The sequence below is a fragment of the Centruroides vittatus genome, unplaced genomic scaffold (genome assembly GCF_030686945.1).
Source record: "Centruroides vittatus isolate TY-2023 unplaced genomic scaffold, ASM3068694v2 contig_575, whole genome shotgun sequence".
Taxonomy (NCBI): Eukaryota; Metazoa; Arthropoda; class Arachnida; order Scorpiones; family Buthidae; genus Centruroides; species Centruroides vittatus.
In genome coordinates this window covers 862245-884719 of record NW_027122344.1, presented here as the reverse complement: position 1 = coordinate 884719, position 22475 = coordinate 862245, and the positions used below count along the sequence as shown (strand labels likewise).

The following is a 22475-nucleotide window of genomic DNA, read 5'->3' as shown; positions in this document are numbered from 1 at the left end:
TTTATTAAATGATTATTTCTTTTTATAACAGAAGGATGTGTAACTATTGATAGGAGTTAGCTCTGTTAGAAGTATTTCAAAACTAAAAAAAATTTTTTTTTTGTTAAAATATATAATACATCAACATAATAGTTATTTTTATACATTTTTATTTTTATAAATATATTGTTTAATTGTCAATTGTTTTTGAGCTTGGCGATTTCTAGAAAAAAGCTTTTATTGAAATGAAAGAATGTTATTTAACATAAAATTACAAACACAAATAACTCAGAGTTTTTATTTTACTTAAATAAATAATTATTTATTGTAACATTGACACAATGCATGACTGCAATTTTTAATCATATTTTAAATTTATTTCATTTAAAATAGATGCTCTCCACCTCAAATTAGTACTGTAGTGGCTTGTCCCTGTACAACATACTTTTCCTTTAACAATGGAGTTGTGCCAGTCATCTATTAACTGCTTTTAGGGGAAAGTTTTGAATTGAAATAACTTGACTTCCCGTTTGCATTAGAAGTTCATATATAGTTAATTATACCCTTGCCCCTAAGGTTTTCATATCTGGTCTTGGATTTCATCTATCTAACTCTATTCTCGAGATTAAGGAAAGACAGATGACAGTGGAAATTTATCGGTCTACAATTTTTTTCAAATTGCAGCCCAATAAATTAACTTTTTCGGGCATCTCTCTTTTGATAAGAAAACGTGTTCAATATTGAAATAAATGCAAAATTTTTCTTTAAGACTTCATCTGTGTAAAATAAATATGATATGTGTAATCATTTGAAATAAATATAGAAATACATAAACATGAGTATTATGACAAATACACATTATATTGCTGAGAAATAACTTTATTGTTTTAAACAAATGTTTTCAACCTGATGAACAGGCCAATGTCAGGTTTTAAATTCTTTGGAACATTTACAATCGTTCCATATTCAAACGAATATGTGATAGCAAATTCAAAGAGATTCGAATATTTTGTCAAAATACCAGCATATATGAAAATATAACCAACAAAATATGTACATGAAACTGAATGAATTAAAATAAATAAAATAAAATAGATACAATTATATTAACAGTGCATTATGGATTCGATTTTAATGATCTATTCTTGATCATATTGATATATTTCCAGGCTGACGGTAACCCTGTGGCATTCTTATAATTTAAACGTCTGCCAGTAAGGCTAGATTTATATATCTCAAATATAAATAAACATAAGTCATAATACAAAGTTAGGAATTTATTTGAATTAAAAGAATGAATATAATATGTAAATATATGATTCACTCTATTTATTATAACTAATTCAATTTATGTCTTTTGCAAGTTTATTTGTGTATTATTCATAATTTGCAAGCTCTGATTCTGTATTTTCAAAATCATTTTCATTATTTGTAATGATGTACTAAAAGTAAATAAATTTTCAATTTTCAACAAGATTTAAAATATAGTTGAAACTTATGAAATGTTGAAACAAATATACAATACAATTCTATTTGTCATTCGCATATTTTTGAATGATTTTTGGGATATAAAAACTTGTTTTAAATAAGAATGTGATGATGGTAATGAATTAAATGCTAATTTCCTTTGACAGAAAATAGATCAAATTTTAGAATTATTTTTTATTTAAATCTGTAGAAATGATCAAGATTGATTCCAATGTTTGTCTAAATAAAGTATTTTTAAATAAATACTCTATGTATGACATCAAGTCATATAGTGGTGCCTTATACTTTGAATTTAATTTATTCCAAGAGACCATTTGAACTCTGAATTGTTTTTCACATTAAAAATAATGGGATGTAAATTAATCTGTTTGCAGACCATAAACAATAACTATTTTGATAAATAGCAAATAAAGTAAAAATAACACAATTAAATGCACTAAATAATAAATTAAAACATGAAAGCAATAAATAAAATACATAATTATACAATAATTATGTATTTTATTTATTGCTTTCATGTTTTAATTTACATTTACTGTACTTAGTGAGGAGTGGTGATATTCTGTTTCTTAAGATGACTGTGCAGGTTTTTGGATTTTCTCACAAAAATTCTCTGAGATATTACCAGCCATTTGTTTCTCATTTATCCATACTAAGAGTTTATTTACTCAATTTTGTATGATCTCCTGGAGGTCAATATTGTCAACCTTTAGCCACATTTTTTGCTTGTATTGTTTCCTTGTTCTTAAGAATAGTACACACATTCAACTTCAGCATCTTAAACATGGCCACAAGATCCACTTCAAGTATCCCACTTTCATGCTTCACAATAAGTTTTATATATATAAATATACAGGTTAGGCCAACAAAAACGAAATGGCAGAGTGTTCGTGTTCGTCCAAGCAAGACTCATTTATTTTGTATTAACTAAACAAACATTTATTTTGAAAAAAAAATGTTTGTTTAGTTAATATTCAGATTCACAAAAACTTTATTGCATAAGATGTCCCCTCGAGAATAAAATCGACCTGTCCGAGCGATTTGCTTGGACGAACATGAACACTCTGCTGTTTCGTTTTTGTTGGTTTTATTTATATATTATATATAACTAAATTGTATGGGTACTGTATAATATTGATATCTTCTAAATATAATAAAAAATATTGATATATTTTTTTTTTTTTTTTACCTCAATTGTCAATACTACAACCTTCCTCGTAGGCTTTGTTACTTCCACACTCTTGGATGCCATGGTTAATAGATAGGGATTATTTACATAACTAAACACATCGAAAATAAAACAAAAAAAGCACTAAAAACATGAGTGTAATGCAAGAGATGTTTTCACAGCAAGAGACAACTTGGATGCACAACAGATGGCATTTACACAGCAAGTGCATTTTTTTTTCACTGCACATCCAGTTCGAATGTTGAAGCATTACTCAAACTCTAAGTTGAATTTTTCCTAAATTTAGTGTTTGAACTTTGGAATGTTCAAAATTAGTCATTCAAAGTACAAAGTACCACTGTAATTGGATCTTCTAGTAATATATCTATTACTGATTAGTTCAGTTTTTCTTAAATTTTTAAAAGTTTTATAACTGTTACAATAATATCAGCTACACTTTATGCTTTCTTAGACTTTTCTCTATAAGCAGAGATGTAGCCACAAGAAGTGGCATTTTTCACACTACCACTTGTCTGTTTCTTACTCTCTGTTAGTCCTACTGCTTCCTCACAAGTTAAAAGTAAACAGCATAAAAAAAAGACATAATCAGTTTTATCTATATGCATGTTTATTATTTGTATCTTTTATGTAATTCAATTCTTAAAAGTAAGAGAAGCTAGTCATCGTATATAGTTAAGAAAAATCATTTTAATTTATATTTACTTGAAATCAAAAGAGAAATTTTCTTTTAGAAACTAGAGGTTTTTATAAGTTTCAGATTACTTTGCATATGATTGTTTCTATAAGGAATAATCTAAAACTACCTTACACATCTATTGCTCCAATTTAGGCTTATTATTTAAAATATTTTCATAAATTAAATATACTGTTACAAATAATGCATATTCATATACTTTCTTCCATCTAGAGAAACACAAAAATATGGTTCTTTCAGCATTAATTTATAGAATTTGTATGTTATAGTCAATTCTGTAAGTGACTAGAGAAGAATTGTCAATAATTCAATAATAGGCTGGTGTTTTTACTATGTTAACCATTCAACCACTAAACTGAATGGTTAACATGGTAAAGACACCAGATTACTGCTCTGTAGACTCAAGTTCTAGTCCAAATCAGTGATAAAAAGATTCCTGTATTGATGCCTATATGAAAGAAAAATCTATTAGGCCTTACTGAATGGGTGAAAAGCTTATTTTTAAGATTAATATCCTTATTAAATTCAGAAACATTATATCCAGTAGAGGAATTAAATTAAACCAGAAAAGCTGATCTTAGTTTTGATATCATTTATTGGCAGTATTGCATTATAATTACTCTCAATTTTTGGGAAATTTAATTATTACTTACCAATTAAGTTGCTGTCTTACTATGAGTTATAATAAAAACTTGCTCTAATATTTTCAGAAAAATTGAGGTTTTATAAGATTTTTGTAAAACATTCCATCATTGCACATAATTTATCATATATTGGAGCAATATCTAAAAGTTAGAAACAAAAGTTTTTTAACATAAAGCACATCAATTCAAAAAGTGTCAAAAGCTATCTAATGAGTTTTAGAAGATTTTATCCACTCTGATCTAATGTTAAATTATAACATCTTATAATCATCTGAAAACATATATTTTAAGGGAACATTAGATTAGAATCAAAAGTTGTTGAAAGCAACCAATTTTTCAGTTCAATTAGGACTTATTGATTAAACATTTTATTCATAATTATTCAAATTAATCAATCTTGAATATATTTAAACAACTTTTAATTAAAATTAAGAATAATTTCTTTACTAAACAAAACAATTGCCATAATTAATCGGACTATTATTAATAATTAGATATTATGTAAATTTGGTATTAATAATAGCAAAATAATAGCTCGATTAATTATGACAGTTGTTTGGTTTAGTATCAGTTCATCGGACTTTGGGATGTTTATTAATAAACATCCCAATGATATGTTTTTTGATTCATAATGAAAATGTTTGAGTGATTGAAAATGTGTTTACAGGTACTCCTCATTTTACGATCGAGTTCCATTCCGACGACTACGTCGTTAAGTGAATTAGTCGATAAGTGAGGAGCTTACACCGGGAATATAGGATCGTTGTAAAATTATACAAATTATGCAACAAACTTCAAATTTATTCATAAAAAGACTATTATAGTACGTGCAAGCCTATTATAGTATGCTTAGTGCGCATGTAACCATTCGCCACTGACCAACACTCAAGCTGAAAAAGGGGTTCCCTGAATTGCAAGTCAAAACTCAAGTGGTTGTTAAGCAGATAGGTCATAAAGTGAGGAGTACCTGTAATTTATTTTAATTGTAAGATATAATTCCATAAGAAGAACATTTTTATTTAAAATTTATTCCATTATTATATATTCCAAAATATATTCCATTGTTTATTTTAATAGTTAACTAATTTAATTTATGCAAAAAGCATATTCAATTAGTATAATCAATCTTGATCACATTTGTAGATTTAAAATGGAAAATTTTAAATTTGAATCTGTTTTTGTTAAAGAGAATTAGAAATAATTTATTATATTCTTAAAGGAAAATAATTTGTAATCGACTCCAAAGCAGTAGTTTATGGAGCCCTTGGCAATATATTAGTTTTTTAGTCCACAGTGCATAAATGTTTGCGAGGCATGAGGGGCACTTAGTGTCCTTCGTGCCCTTGGCACTTGTCCTTTTGCCAATGCATTGCGACGGCTCTTGCATGTTTTATTTAAACTTTCAAAGTTTGTTTTCTTAAATGAATTCCAGTTTTAACATTCATATACATCTCACTCTAATTGAAAAAATTGATATACCTTCATATCAAAATTAGTAGTTTCAAATCTAGAATTGCTATTGAATATATTATTATTTTTATTTTATTTTATTTTATTTACATATTTTTTGTCATATTTTCTTGTAAATTTTGTTTTTCTATTTATAAAAGCAATAAAATCATGGAACATTAAAACAGAATCACAATTTAAAACAAATCAATATAAAAATATTTTAAATTCAGTTAATATAAATTTAATGAGTATCTATTATTGAATTTTTAATTATTGATTTTTTTCAAAAAAAGCCTCTGTTTAGAATGAATATGAAATTTATGTATAAAAATGATTAAATTATTCATTATGAATCTCTTTTAAAGAGAAACAAACATTTAACTAACAGTTTTATAGTTGTATTTGTAAAAATATTATGTTGGTTGACATTTATAGATTTTAAATATTTTTAGTAAAAAATAATTTTTTAAAATATATTTAATTTTTATACTTATTAGGAACAAAGGAGATTAGAATTACAAATAATAAGAGAAATGAAAAAGCCTATTGAAGATATGTGCTTGAAAGATAATATTGTATGTAATTAATTTTAAATATTAATTTAATTTTAATTTATAATAATTATAAAAAATTATTGTAGCTAATTAATATGAATGAATTAAAAGAAAATATTAGAAATTTTTTAATTAGAATATATTTAGTATCATATTTAATTATGTTACATTTAAAATATTTTTGTTTATTTTGAAATGATATTTTTTTTTCTTTCTTAATTGAATTAGTATGTTATAATTAATAACTAAAATAATTTTCATATAAGAATTAAATTCAATTAATAATGTAAATAGATTTTTATCATAAATTTAAATTATATACTTAAAATATGAAATTTTTCAGCCACTTCCCACTTTGAATCGCATTCCTGGTGTTAAATTAGCAGGAAAAGCTTTTGCTGATATTATGATGGTATTTGAATTTCTTCACAACTTCGGTGAAACACTTGGTTTTGGTAAGTTTTTTAGTTTGTTAATTTCTAGTTAAGACATAATGATGAAAATTTCAATAAGAGACTTAGTCAAACTCTATATAATTTGTTTGGTTTAAGTTAATAAAATAATAAAACAAATCATTCAGATAAATTATCAAAATTTCAAGTCTTGAGAAACTTACTTATATATCAATATATACTTATATATAATATCAAATGCTTTAGAATTTAAATCTTAACATGAAATATTTTGTAATTATAAATAAATTAGAAAGTAATTACAATGAGCAGATTTTAATATTTTTAAAAATTAAAACAGTTAAAATTAATTCAAACTTATATATAATAATTAATTATATTTTTATTTAAAAATTAATTTAATGTTCTTGAACTTCTTTCAACATTATTGGTAAAATATGTTAAGTTTTTATATTCAGTGAATTATGATGATAATTTAAATTTTTGTATATATTTTATTTACTGTCATTTCCCATTGTTTTGTTGAATATTTTATAGGTTAATACCTAATAAAATATTCAACAGAATAATGGGAAAATGAAGTAAATTTCCTTATTCATGAATGGACTTTATTCAAGTTATGTGTTTATTACAGAGGATATATAATTAAAAGAAATAAATAATGAACCAGATCCACTGTAGAATTTTTGATTATTTAATATTTAATGTGAACTTGTCGGTGACTAAAAATTTCTTGGGAATAATATTTTTTTAAAATTGTTATTGACATTATTTGCATTATTATTTTATATTACACTGAAACTTTTATTCACAAATTAATGATATATAAAGAAATTTTATTATTTAGACTATTATATTGCAAATTATACAGATTTTTTTCAGAATGGAGTAAACAAAAATATTTTCTGTTGGTTTTGGCTAGTTTTAAAGTTAATAATATGCAATGGAGCATTATTTATATAGTCAAGTCCAGAGAATGTCTTTGGGATTGCTGGGTCAAGCTCCCTTATCAGGACTGCTCACCTATTCAAAGTAACAAGATCACACAGAAGGTTGTTAATGGTATTAGATTCTGTCCACTTTTATGTTTTAGAAGCTCTATATAACTTATAACTGGCTTAGATATGTTAAAATTCATTATTACATAATTTTATAGTATTTACATAGTAGTTTTCATTCTTATATCATCAATTTTATTGTTTTACAAAACATTTTATATTAGTAAATAAAATATATTTACCAGTCACATTACTTTCACTTCTTCCAGAAATACAGTAGGTGGCTTATCGGAAAGGATATGAACATCATTTCTTCAAAATTTCTAAATGCTCTCTAATGGGACATACAGTATAAAACCAAATAAGTACATTACTACTTTAAAGTAACGTCGTATGACCTTTGAAATCTGGTCCTAATAACTTCTTGCTTCATCCATTTAATATGAGGATGAGGCAATACTATATGCATATTATGATAACTTTTTAATAATTAATTGCTTCTCATATGTATGTCTAATAAAACTTCTTCATTACAACTCTAAGAAATTTTTTGACTGTCTATGTATTAGAAAACTGACCATTGAAGATTTAGCCAAATCTCTACATTACATGTACTGTACCATAGTATAGAGTGTTCTGTTACCTATACTACGGCCTATATTACCCTGTTTATGTGTGTCAATGTACCATAAAATGTACCATACCCCTATAACTTAAAAATCTTTAAAAATTGTTATAAATCTTTTTTAGAATAGTGCACCCTTAGGCAGACTGCTACTGTAAAATTGCTGCTGACATGGCACTCGTTTAAACAGATTGTCCTACTATCCAGTGCTCTGTTAACAGGAAGGCACAGTAATGTAATACATGGAGGAGAAAATTAGAAACATGGGACAGTGCTTTCTTAAGTTAAAATGCTCCTTTATGCAATGCTCTGTTAATCAGATTAAATTGTATATTGTTTAATGTTAGTCTTAAAACATTCCTATTCCTTTAGTAGTAAAGAATTGCATTTATAAGTTTACTTTCATTATTGAGTTCATTTATATACCATTTTCTTTCTGATAAAGATAATAGATATCATAATATTATTTTTGAAAACACACAGATTCTCAATTGGAGTGAGATCTGGGCTGTATGCCTAGATCTCACTCCAATTGAGAATCTTTGGAGCTTCTTGCAGAAAAGGTTTACAGCAGTGGACAACAGTTTAGCACTGTTAATGAACTTAAGGTGACAAACATGGAAGTATGGGAGCCAAAATCTTATCAATTCCATGAAGAATCAAGTTTTTGAGTTGATAAGTAAAAATAAAAATAGTGACAGAACCAAATAGTAATTATGAGATTATTGTGTGTTTTTTTTAGAGCATTGATGTTTTTCTACAATTATTTGACCATACTATTGACTATTTATGACTAATGTTTATTTATATAAGCTGCTCAGTTGTATTTATTAATTTGAATAATTGTTGTGTGTAATGTGATTTGATACAAATGATCAACATGTTAGTAAATAAAAATATTATCGCAAAAAAACGGTTTTTTTTTTAATTTTTTGGCAGTAACCTAAAAATAACATTAAATTCTAACATAAAAATAAAACTAGAGTTGTAAATTTTAAATACAAAATCTATCTTAGTAAATGTGATAACTAGGAATTCATATAAAGAATTTTTTTTTTTTTCAATGAGATTTCATGTCAATGGTAAACTGTCTGCATCTCTTGCATTAATATATTTGTCCTACAACCCGCTCTTATAAATTGAAATGTATAATATTTCAATTTTTGATAATAAATTGTGTTAGAGCTATATGGAGGATAAATGTATTAATGCAAGAAATGTAGATAGATTACCATTGTCATAGAAGTTCATTGGGGAAAAAAAAAAGCTTCTTTATAGGAACTCCTAGTTACCACATTTACTATATATTTTTTATTTAAAACTTACAATTGTAGTTTTATTTTTATATTACTTTTATAAGTTATTGGATGTTACATTCATATTTATTGTATTCTATTTTGGAACAGTTCGTAACTGACATTCCAAAATATGGCACCTGAGGATGGCCCTTTGCATTAGGCTGAAAACATTATATAGGCAGTATATAGCAAATAAATGTGTCTCAGCAGCAAAAGTTGGTTTGATGATGATTTTAATATTATTCTTTCTGCTGAGTAAGAGTTTGGTTATTATAATACTATAAATTTATCATAAAATTTATTATTTCTGCTATTTTGAGGTGCATCTTAGCATAAATTTTGATTATACAGTAGAGCATCGATTATCCGACCCCCGATTAACCGACTTATCGGTTAACCGACCGCGTTCTAGTCGGCAAATTCAAATGTCTCCTAGTGGTGTGGCGCTACAATATTTGGTTATGTCTTGGCTACTTTAATATTATTTTTGTTAAATTTTTGCATGTTTTAGCTGGCAGCACTGGCTCAACCATGAAAGGGAGACTAGTATTTAAACCAGGCCTAATACACTATACTAATAATGTATTTTTTCATACTTTTCGGTTATCCGACTTTTCAGTTGTCCGACCAACCCCAGTCCCCAATTAAGTCGGATAATCGATGCTCTACTGTATATATATTTTTTGGTCTGATTCCTTGTAAGACATATAAATACTATTCCATACTATTAATATATTATGTGTTAAAATAAAGGCATTCTGTTGTTTTTAAAAATTGGATAAAAAATACAATTAGAGAAAAGGGATAATTAAAATATGATTTTGTATAAGGCATCTAAAGATGAATCTAAATTGAAAAGGTACATATATGTTGATATCACAAATTTTAATTGATTTTTATCGATCATCTCCATTTAGTTACTATATAATTTCATTTTTCTCTTTTTTATTTATTGATTTATACTAATATATATATATATAATCTGAAAATTTATTTTTTAATGTGTGTGTAAAATTATATTAGAAATTATTTAAGTTTTTACAAAGTATATTTATAGTAATAGTTTTATTTCAGATATGGAAAATCTTCCAACTTTAAACACTTTACAAATGGCCTTATTAAATCATAGTGAAAAAACAGAAGAAGAATTACTTTCTGTTATTCATCATTTATTAGTCTGTGTTATTAGTGATCCTGGAGTTCCACATTGTCCAGAAGTATGTATTTTTATGTAATTATTAATTTTTAACCTTTCTGTTGTGTTGTGTTTATGTTTCAATTATTACATTCAAGTCAATAAGATCTGATAACAATCAATAAAATACCTTTTTGTAATTTTGAGTCATTAAAGATAATGAAATGAATTAGATATAGAAAATATTTATTTAAAAGAAAATTACGTAATATTATTTTTTAATCATTTTGACAGTAATAAGACAGTGTATTTTACATAAATATTTGAAGCATTTACAACAAATAATTTTATCATTTTTATGTGACTGATTGAAGCTATATTTTTTTCATTATGTATTCAATAGCAAAGACAAGAAAAGAAGACTTTTCTTCTGTCTTTGCTGTTCCTTGTAATTAGTGGTGGGACAATTAATCTGAATCAGGAATCAAAAAAATCAGGCACTTTCTAGTAATCAGAATCAAGCAAATCTAAACTGTTTTTAAAAACTTTATTTTGGGAAGAAGTTTGGGGGTCAGTCTTAAAGAACACAAATATAATGTCAAGAAGATATCCAGTGCTACAGTATTATCTCAGATGGCACAGGCTGAGGGCTCTATAGTAAAATTGGAGAAAGCAGATATTGTTAAGTCCTTGTATTCCCCAACTTTAGCAATGAGTGCAGAAAAAACTGAAATTTATAGGAGCAAGCTACAAGATACATGCATCAATGCAAGAGATGCTGAAGATTTACAATCTGCATGGAAATACTTAGTTAAGAGTTTTTTTAAGAACTTCTAATTTATGCTTTAGTTATACATTTTTAGTATTCTGTTTTATTTTATACAATGCTATTACTTGATATTTATTATTATATCTGAGTTTTGTTTTCTTTTATATTTATGTACATATATACATTTTTTTGTTATTTTCTTATCTTCCATTACTTTTTGTATTTAAATTTATGTATTCTATTTTAGAACACAGTTGTTCTAATTTTCTCGTTTAACTTGAGGATGGCCTATTAAATAGGCTGAAAATGTTAGTTTAGCTTTAAATAAATTATTTCAGCAACATAAGGTGTATTTTTATGGTCTATATCAGGGATGTCCAACCTGCAGCCCACTGCACCTGAAATTTTATAGGTATATTCTCATTTACTTTGGTAAAGTATGTTGTAAAAATTATTCTTGTTTCACTGAATATACTTTGTCATAATGATGTAATTGGTGTTAGAAAACTGTTTTATGTAGAGAACTGTTGTGCATGTGGGGTAGTACATACTATGATAAATAATTCTTTTTGTGCATTAAAAACATCAAAACTGCTGAAAGAAATAGGTTGAGTGATTCTCGTTTAACTAACATTCTTAAAATTAAGACTAGTACCATAAAAGCAGATATTGACAATATTATTAAAGGAAGGCAATGTCAAAAATTGCATTGAATTTATTTTTCTTTTTTTACTGTCAATAATACAGTATTTTTTGTAATTATATATATATTTGTTATTAAAATTTGATATTTACATTTTGAACTTTTTAAAAACATATATTTACTGTATATCTTGGCAGATAAGACGATAGTTGAATAATAATAAACCGCCCTAAAAATCCAGGGTCGTCTTATAGGACAGATACAAAAAAAAATTAGATTGAAATTTATATAAATTAAAACCATTATAGTAAAACGGACAAACCGTAATTATACTAGTAAAGAGTAGAGTATGCCCACAAAATAGAATAGCCCATTCGATGTTTTTGTGAATAGTCAAGGACATTACTCGAATGCCTGTATCAGTGTGAATGTTTGCAGCAATTGCAAGGCATTGCTGCCAGATGCAAGAAAATAAAATTTGATGTTCTTTCAAAAAATTACAAATAGGACATAATTCCGTATACACTATACAGTGTTATTATCCAGATGATGATTGCTGATCTAAACTAGGCCATTGATAGTTTGGAGGTCATCTTCTTATAGGACAGATATATGCTAAAACTATAAAACTTTGACGAAAATTTATATCTCATCTTATCTGAAGGTCATCTTGTCTGCCGAGATATATGGTATATAAAGTACCTTTATGGCCCATTGTATATACCTAAATTTCTAATTTGGCCCATTAGGAAAAAAGGTTCTACAACTTAAATAAAAAAGAAGGAAATTAAAAAGCAATGCATAATGTCAAGCAAAACTACAGCAGGAAAGATAGCACTGTTAGTGAAAAAATATGACATTCAAGTAGTGATTAAAAGATTACCCTTAATCATACAGATAGTTATTAGAATAGACAAAGAGGCAGTGGAAGAACTTAAAAAGCCAGTAGTTATGAAATCAGATTAAGCAAAGAGAGTAACAAATTTTTATACATAGGATCCACTTAGATTTATGAATCTCAGGGTCAACGAGCATTTCAAATTGATGACCCGATACTCCACAAACAGCATGATTTTAATGCAATGGATTCTAGAGAAAGAAGTTCTGTTTGTTGGAAACAACCTGTAGTACTTAGAAGCTGGTATGACATTAAAAATATAAGAATTCTGGAATAATGTTTCATTTACATATTAAAAAAAGAATATAAACATCATTAATGCACAAGACTCAATAAAACTGCACATCAGATGGACAGGGGTACTAGAAACAAGAAATTGAGAGAATATAGTTAAATGCTTCAGGACAGAATGAAGGAGCAGTTTGATATAAGAAAAATTTGAAAAATCATACTTTAACTGGTCTGGAAAATGATGTTAATACTGTGCATGCATTTGGTTTGTTTTAACAAATTAGAACAAAAATGTTTTAAATATTGTTTAATCTGTCATAAATGGTATAAAAGTTTGAATTAAATTTGAACAGTGACTTATATTTGTTAGGAAGCTGAATTTTCTGTCCTAAAACAGGACAAAAACATTCCTTTGCGGTAAATTTAAACAGTTGGCAAATTGAAGTAAGCATTTAAAACAGATAGTAATAAATAAAACACATACTTTAATACATTAATCTCAATGTCTAATATTAATTTTTTGTTGACTGTAGTTTGTAAGTACCATTGTGTATCAATATGTCATTGGGCCTAAGTCTGTTTTTATGTAAGTAAAATATTGATAGATTTGATTTTTATGCCAGTCTTTATGATTTAATATTTAAGTTTTGTCCTTGACAGGTTCAAACTAGTCACAGATGTACAAAGCATAGAACTTTTTGTTCATATTCTACAGGTTTTACTTTAGGCAGGATATTTTGTGGGAAAATTTGATGATAAAAATAACTCTAATTTTTCAGCTTTCAGTATTTCATCTTAGAAGAACTTCCTTTTACAGATTTTACTGTATAATAAACCTCATAGAAAATTACATAAATTAATAAAATTTATTAAAACTATTAATTGGGTTGCAATTTGAAAATACTGTAGACCTATAAATTCCCACTGTCAACTGTCAGTTTGTCTGGCTTTCCTTAATTTTGAGAGTGGAGTTAGATAGATGAAAGACAAGACCAGATATGGAAACCTAGGGGCAGAAGGCCCTGATTAACTATATACAAGCTTCTGATGCAAACCAGAAGTCATATAATTTTAATTCAAAAATTTTCCTCAAAAGCTGTTAGATAGATAACCAGCATGACTCTATTGTTAAAGGAAAAATATGATTTACAGGGATGAGCCACTGCTCATTTGAGGTGGAGAGCGCATATTTAAAATAAAATAAAAATATGATTAAAAATTGCAGCCTGGCATTGTGACAATGTCTTAATATTATTTTTATTAATTATTTATTTATTTATAGTAGCAATTATTTATTGTGATGATGTCACAATGAATAATTTTGTTGTTAATGAGTTTATTATATTTGACTAATGGAATTTTTTATACTCCTTCATTAAAACAAATTATATTTCATAGGCAATCAGTGTTCTAGGTCAACACCTTCGTGATGTTGACATAACGAACAGCAGTGTTTCTGAAGTATTGAGGCTATATGTTATTGCCCAAAATAAAAATAGTGAGGTATTTATGCTAATTATATTTACTTAAACTATTTTAAAAAAAAGGATAAGAGCAATTACTCAACTCTTTTTTTATATATTTTTACCAAAGTCAATTTTTTTTAATTTAAAATTATATTAAAAGTATATAAAATTTGATAAAACTTTGATAAAATCTTAGCTATCTCTTTTGCTATTTCGATTCTTTATCCGAGGTAAAATGTTAAAAACAATAAACTGGTGTTTAAAAACTACTTTAAATCCATTTTGATTTTTTTAAACACTAGTTTATTATATTTCACATTTTACCTCAAATGAATAGTCAGAATAGCAAAAGAGATAGCTAAGATTTTATCAAATTTTATGTACTTTTAATATAATTTTAATATTTAATAAAATTTATTTTATAAACTATTATATAAATATTTTTTCTTTTCTACATTCAAACTTCAATATAGTTCCACTCTCATAAAGTGCCAATGAGTACTTGTCAGTGGATTTTTCCATAAATATTAAGTAGAGAAGTCTTCAGTTTCTTTAAATAATGATATAATTTTTCACTAAAAATGATATTATCATCACCACATTACATGACAAATTCTCAAATTCAAATGTTTATACACAATACCTCAATCTACACAATTTGTATTGCTTGAAGTGTTATAGCTTATAAGTAACATCGCCTGTCTTCCTCTGATTTTGATGATTTTTATAGATGTTGTAGAACATAGAAAAATAATGTCTTGCTCCTAGTTTTTTATTCAGCAGAAAATGTTTTTAGAGGTGATATTAAAGTTGGGCTTACCAACAGTGGTATTATAGTTTCATATAGAAATACTTATTCACCTTGAATAAAACCAACATGAAAATACTTATAATGAGTAATCAAAAATGTAGTTTTATTGATATTTAGAAAAATTTTTATGGGGAGTCTAATCATCTCTATGTATTCTTCAAAACCTTTAAAAATTTTATGATTTAGACAAAAGTTTTGTAAAATCATAAATTATTAGCTTATTATTATTAATAGAGTTAGTCATAGCATCCAGTCTAAATTGCATTTGTTCATTATAAGTATGCAGTTTAGTCAAATCTAGTTCAATTTTATCATATTTTTTATTCACCAGTTGTAGTTGTTTTTTGAATTCTATTATTTCACTGTGAATATTATTAATTTCTTCTCGAATAGACGTAAATTGATTATCAGTCTTTTGGTTGCTAGCCGTAATAAGTTCGACAATCTATAACCATAACTCTGTAGTTGAGATGTCTGATGACTCTGGATTAGTTGACTCGATTAAATTAGTAGATTTAGAGTTCTCACCTGAAGTATTTGGAGAAACTGTTCTTCTTGTTTCTGTATATTCAGTTATGAGATTTACCTCGGATCCAGATGATTTTGCACAGTTAGACGGTTGATTTGAACGGTTAATAGGTGGTCTTCCTCTTCTAGGAGGTGTTTTCTGCAGAGGTCCAGGATTAGGTTTGATGCCAGATATCAGCAATAGCAGCAATATTAGTTTATAGCAAATCATTATGATACCAAAGCTTTAACAAAAGTTTTTGAAAAATGTATGTTGTAAAGCAGGTCAGAATTAAGTTTAGGCCTACACATATTTGTGTTTTTGTTGAAAATTCTCTTTTAAGTGAAACAACACCTACAGCATTATATCCACTTTTTTAGTGATAGAAAATATTGATAGAAGTCAATACTTAATGCACATTTCAATATACAGGTTGAATCAAAAGTCCACTTGTACCCTTTTCTTTCCAAAATTACTAAAGATATATTAATTTTGTTAATGTAGTTACACAGGAAGTCATATATGGAGAATTAAATGGAACCTTATTTTATTGTTGACATTGCCAAGGTCTTTCTTTGTAACTAAATTAACAAAATACCAATAGAAAAAATTTATCTCTTAGGTTTTGATGTTCTAAAATATGTGTAAGAATCATCAAAACCAGAAAAGGCTACTTGGATGATGTTTCTTGTTATGGCACATTCAATTTAGTACCAATTTCAGAAGCAAATAAATGGTGACACTAAATTGAAGTTTGTCTGTATTTGTTATAATGTCTAAATATTTGATTCTAAATTAACTTTATTTTTTGATAGATTAGGGCTGGTGAACCCTTTGGTGATTGAGTGCAAAAATTAATGCAATAATAAATTATTTCTTCCTATCAAACCAATGCCTACCAATGTGAACAACACTGTGATTAATTATTTTTTGATAAGAGATAAATAATGAGTTTTACAAATAAAAAAAGAATTATTAATTAATATTATATTATTTGTTTTATTTGAAAATTTATATATGTTTTTGATTAAACAATTTATAATAGAAATTGATTAGAATTCAAATTGTTATAATAAAAAATATATAATTAAAATGCAAGAAAAATAACTTTTTTTGTTAATGTTAATGTAATTGTAGTGTGCAAGAATAATACACAACAAACTTATAAACCTGGCATTTTGTCAGTTTTTTCAAATGACTGAACTGAGTTAAATCGCTTGAGAATTGTTCATGGATTAAATTGCTAGCCATTAAAAATTCTGTGTACAGTGGAACCTTGCTTAATAAGCAAAATAAATTGTGAAAAAATGACTCACTTAGCGAATGACATTACGTATAACGAGTGGCCAGGAGAGGAGAAGTCCCAGATTGTGTGCATGCTCCATCAGTCTGTGTTTAGCACTCATTCAGCTAGCACCTTAGTATCGCTTGTGATTACACATTTTTCCAAAACTTGTGTTTGGACATATTACATCAACAGCCATAGCCCATTATATAATTAACACACCAAATGATATGTCAAATTCTTGGGCTACGTAAAGGCTATAATTAAATATTAGAAATTAATTAATTTGACAAGAGGTAGGCAGTTATGCTTCCATCTCGTATTAAATTGAATAACAGATTCCAAATTAAATTCCAGAAATGTCTAAATTAAAAATTAATTATTTATAATTATTAAATTTAATATGAGATGGTAACATAACTACCCACCTCTTGTCAAATTAATTAATTTCTAATTTTTAATTATAGCCTTTACATTGCCCAAGAATTTTGCATATCATTTGGCATGTTTATCAGACATATTATTTGAATTTTTTTTAGTTTCTGCAAATCGAATTTGCATTTCAGGTTGGTTCATTCCACACTAGAAGAAAAGATGATAATGATTCATGCTCCTTAATAATGTTTATTGTGTAATTTTCTCTGAATAAACATTATACATAAAATATTTGAGTATTTTTTTCGGCATGGAACACACTATCATATTTTACATCAATTTCTCTTGGAAAAATTCTTTTCGCTTAACTAGTGTTTCACATCATGAGTAAGACTCTGGAACAAATTATGCTCATTAAGTGAGGTTTCACTGTATTTGAAAACTATGAATATTTAGTTTTTCATGGTTTTCAAGATTTTTCAAATGTTTATATGCATTAACAATTATTTAAATCTATAAAATCACTAACGAGTAATAACGTATAACCTATAATTTTTTTAAAAAACCTTGGTCAGTTATTATATAAATATCTAGTAGTTAATTGTTAAAATCAAAATATGTTTTCACAAAGCTTCTTTACCAACTGTTTATCCAAGATGAAATTATTCTAAAAAAGACATAAAAGAATAACCAAATAAAAATTAATTTAATTTACTTCTCTTTAAAATGTCTTTACTATAATAAATGTGTTTTGATTCAATAATCTTTATTGATATTATTATTATTTTGACAGTTAAGATTTTTTACCTTCTGACAATTTCTCCAACAAATTATTTAAATATATAGCAATGCTGACATCATGTTTAGAAATTTTTAGTTTTATGTTAGTGTTATGAGATGAAACTTTTTAATAATTTAGTGTTTAGATTATTTAAATACAAGGAAAAAATCTATATGGAACATTAATCTGTAAATTCATGAAAAAACTATATAATTCATAAAATTGACAAATTTTTTACTCATTAAAAGAACAGATTTTATCCATTAAACAAACCTTTGGGAAATACAGTCTTAATTAAGTCACTAAATATCATTGTATATATATAATTTTTTATATATTGAATTTCCTAATATCACTTGATATCATTAAACAAGTTTTGGATTCTGGACTTGTCTTATTGGAACTGTCTTATTTTCAAAGAACAACATAGAAATAAAATTGATCATTTTGTTTAGTTTTCATTACTACTACAAAATTTTTAAAATTAGTCTTTACACAAGAAATTTTCTTGTGTATAGTGCAGTTAAAATACTGAAATTGAATGTCCTTAATATTAAATAAACAGTTTCCAAACTTAATTTCTTACTACACTTGGTGGATTATCAATTGTTATGCATCAGTTTTTGAAAAGTTGTTCTTTATTAGTTATTTCATATCCTGTGGTATTTTTTAAGTGAACTTGCTAAGTCAACTAATTTTTGCATATCATGTCATATATGTAAATTTTTTCTCCTACATTGTAAACCAGTTGGTGCTTATACACCATCTGTGTTCTTGTCCCTTCTCTACATTTTGGTGCCTTCTTCTAGCTCTTTAATTTGACTTTTCTCTTTTTTTCTCTTCCTTTCTAGCATGAACATCTGATAGGCATTTGTCTTTCTTTAATATCTTGTTGCCATTATAAGGTTGGGGCATGTTGTCATCTAATTTAATAACAATGTACTTCATTTATAAAATATGTCTTACCAATATAATTAGAAAGATGCTTTTATGATCTATATATTAGTCTCATGTTAGATCTATTTGTTTTCATTTTTAATATTGTATTTTTACTGAATTTTTATTCAGTTACAAATCCTTAATATATTCAAAAATTATTTCCTGTTATAGAAAATCATCAAAACGCAAAAGATTAATTCTGTTCATGATTCTTTAATATAATTCATATCACTGAATAGCTTTTCAAGTTGCATAGTTGCATGATAATTTTTTTGTCTCAAAACTAGTAGATAGTGAGATAGAATTGTCCAAAACAAATTTCATTAAATTATATTATATTTTGTTTTTATCAGTTCCTAAGAAATGTGCTCCTTTTATTCTTGCTCAATTTTTATTTAGTCATTCATGAATGAATTCATAATTCAGCTTTACAGATCTGCAAATTGCTGATTTTCAATACAAAACACACAGTCTCAACATCATTTCTTCTTATATAAAATCTTATCTACCATTCATGAAAATCTGTAGTGTTGGTTTTTCTTTGAATTGTTTTCATTTCTTTTATGGTTGATCCTGTAGTTTTTTAAAAATTACCAAATATTAAAATGATATTAAATGAAGGTATAGATTATTAAAAAATTATATTTAACTGAAAAAAATGATCTTGAATAAAACTACTTTCTTTTAAATTTTTGAGTGATGATAATTATTAGTCAGTTTAATATGCTTATGTAACTAAGGCTAATTCTTGAATCACTTTGCATTAACATTTGTCAGCTATATTGATGTCTATTTTTGTAAATTTTTTTCCATGTTAAAAATATTTAATTCACAGTCTAAAGAAAAATATGAGCAAAAAGCAAAATTCAATTTTAAGAATAGTGTATTTGTCAGTGAGAATTTATGTTTTGTATCTATTCATGTGTGGTTGATAGTATATATCATATATGTAGTGCCATTTAGATAATGTAACATTTTAAGGAATCCATGGAATAAATTGACTCATTCAACCCAAGATTGTCTCTTGTGTTAGTTGTCAAACATATAGTTTTTTAGAAATCTTCTGTCACCATTATATATAATTATAATTTGAATTTAAAAAATCATTCTCTTAAACTATCATTAGTTATAATAATTATGTGACAATTTCTGCATTTTAGATTCTTCATAATGTAGCAAAATTGGTTAGGTGAAAAACACAAGAAGCTATAAATTTTACCCATCAAATTGCATACCATAGGTTTGCCAGCCCCAATATAATTATTTATCTAATTTTTATAGCATTAATTTATGACATTAAATTGCAATTTAATATTTAATTTCTGTTCTAAAGATGTATCATTGGCTGAATCAACGACCTTTTTTAGCATTGAATCCTATGCAGAAAGCAGAAATTTTGGCTTTTCTATGCAATGAATTATTATGCAGTAGAGCAGTAATAAGGTAAGCATTATATTTAATTTTATAATTAACCATTTTAGGAATATGTTTTTATATTAATACATTAATTTATTCAATTGTAATGGTGTTTCACTTTATTGTTAAGCAAAATTTTGTCAATGTTGTTTAATAGTGTTGGAATACATAATTTCTTAATTTTGTATTATTAATTAATAATTAAATACATATTTTTCAGAAGGTTAATGCAGCTGAATTAATTACATTTTATTTTGTAATAAAAAAGTTAAATTTTATCAAATATATGTGGAGTTTTTATTTATTGCTGTGTATTACTAACTCTTTTAAAAAAGCATTTAAAGTTTGCTTTTAGAAGGAATTATTATTGATTCGGTAATAGAATTAATTAGTAATTAACAAAGTTAAGTAATATAATACATCATGTTGTTTCAAGATAATTATAAATCATTTTAATGAAGTTATTAATTTGACACAAATAATTTAAAGTTGTATTTTTTTTTATTTAATATTTAATATTGAGTTATTATTAATGATCTGTGAAATCATATTAATGATTTCATAGATCATTAATTAACTTAATTTGAATAAAAAAAAAGATGGCCTTTTTCTGAAGTAAGTTAATGTTATTTAATGAATTAATTGAAAGTAAGCAAAGATAGAACAATTTGGGATCAAAGACTTTGTTAACAAATATACATAAAAATTCAGTCAAATTAGATTATATTTTTGAGACTCCATCAGATGATAAATTTTTATAATTTTTTTTTTTTTTTTTTTTTAAATAAAAGTAAGACAGTCATTCTAAAATTCTTAGGCAATTGCCATTTTATTTTCTCGTGTTCTATTGGGTTATTTGGAAAGTAATTTTTTTTTTTTATATTACTAGAGGAATTAGTTACCAGCCAATTTGATTTTAAACCACATTTTCATTATATACTTCGACAGCTGACATTTTAAGGCTTATTTGTAAAAAATTTTGTTTGATTCTGTACAATTGTTTTTTTTTTTTTTTTCGGTGACCCATCAAATATGTAAAAGTGAAAGCATCATTTTTGGCATATTTTGCTTTTTTATAACTAAAAAATCAAAATGCTGTTCAAACAAGGAAAAAATTGTGTTACATGTTTGGAGAAGATGTGTTGAGAGAAAGAGTGGCAAAACTGGTTTACAAAATTGCATTCTGGCAACTTTAATATCGAAGATACACCACATTCTGGATGGCCATTTGAAGCCAATGAAAACAAAATAAAGGTACTGATTGAAGCAATCTGCTGTATAACAACACATGAAATCAGTAAGAGATTAAATCTGTTAAATTGAACTGTTTATTATTACAGTAGAGACTCGTTAATCGGAACTCCGGTAATCAGAACGATTTTCAGTCGGGCTATGTCATGCTGAATCGAACGTTTTTGATACAAAATATACTTCTAAAGTATAATTTTCATGTTTTTATATTCTTCAATATATTTATTTTGTTTGTACAAAATGCAGAAATAATTTTTAACGATACGACAGCCTCGATTATTATTATAAAAATTTTCGTTAGGCTTAAAATCGACGAAAATTCAACACAAAGCAACACACAACGGAGAAAAATTCAACACGAAGCGACACGCAACGGAGAAAAATTTGAACATCGGACAGGTTAATATATTTATTCGTACATAATCGGTAATCGGAACAAATCACTAATCTGAACAACCCCAGTCCCCAATTGATTCCGATTTTCGGTTCTCTACTGTACTTAAAACGAATTGGTTTCGTTTCAAAGCTCGATATATGGGTTCCACATGTTATTAATGAGAGATGCTCTCTATGGTGGAATTTTAAAGAAATTTGTTTTTGAGCTTTTACCAGACAATTTAACAATTGATTTGA

The 22475-nt window shown here is 26.2% G+C and overlaps 1 protein-coding gene across 1 annotated transcript in view; it reads left to right on the top strand.

Moving 5' to 3' along the window:
* The window catches only part of LOC136979051 (bromodomain adjacent to zinc finger domain protein 2B-like), a 280166-nt gene that overhangs the window by 192501 nt on the left and 65190 nt on the right, over positions 1 to 22475 (top strand). The window contains 5 exon segments of the mRNA XM_067274949.1: positions 5944 to 6021; positions 6344 to 6455; positions 10409 to 10551; positions 14409 to 14513; positions 20509 to 20618. Coding sequence (XP_067131050.1) covers positions 5944 to 6021; positions 6344 to 6455; positions 10409 to 10551; positions 14409 to 14513; positions 20509 to 20618 — 548 coding nt within the window.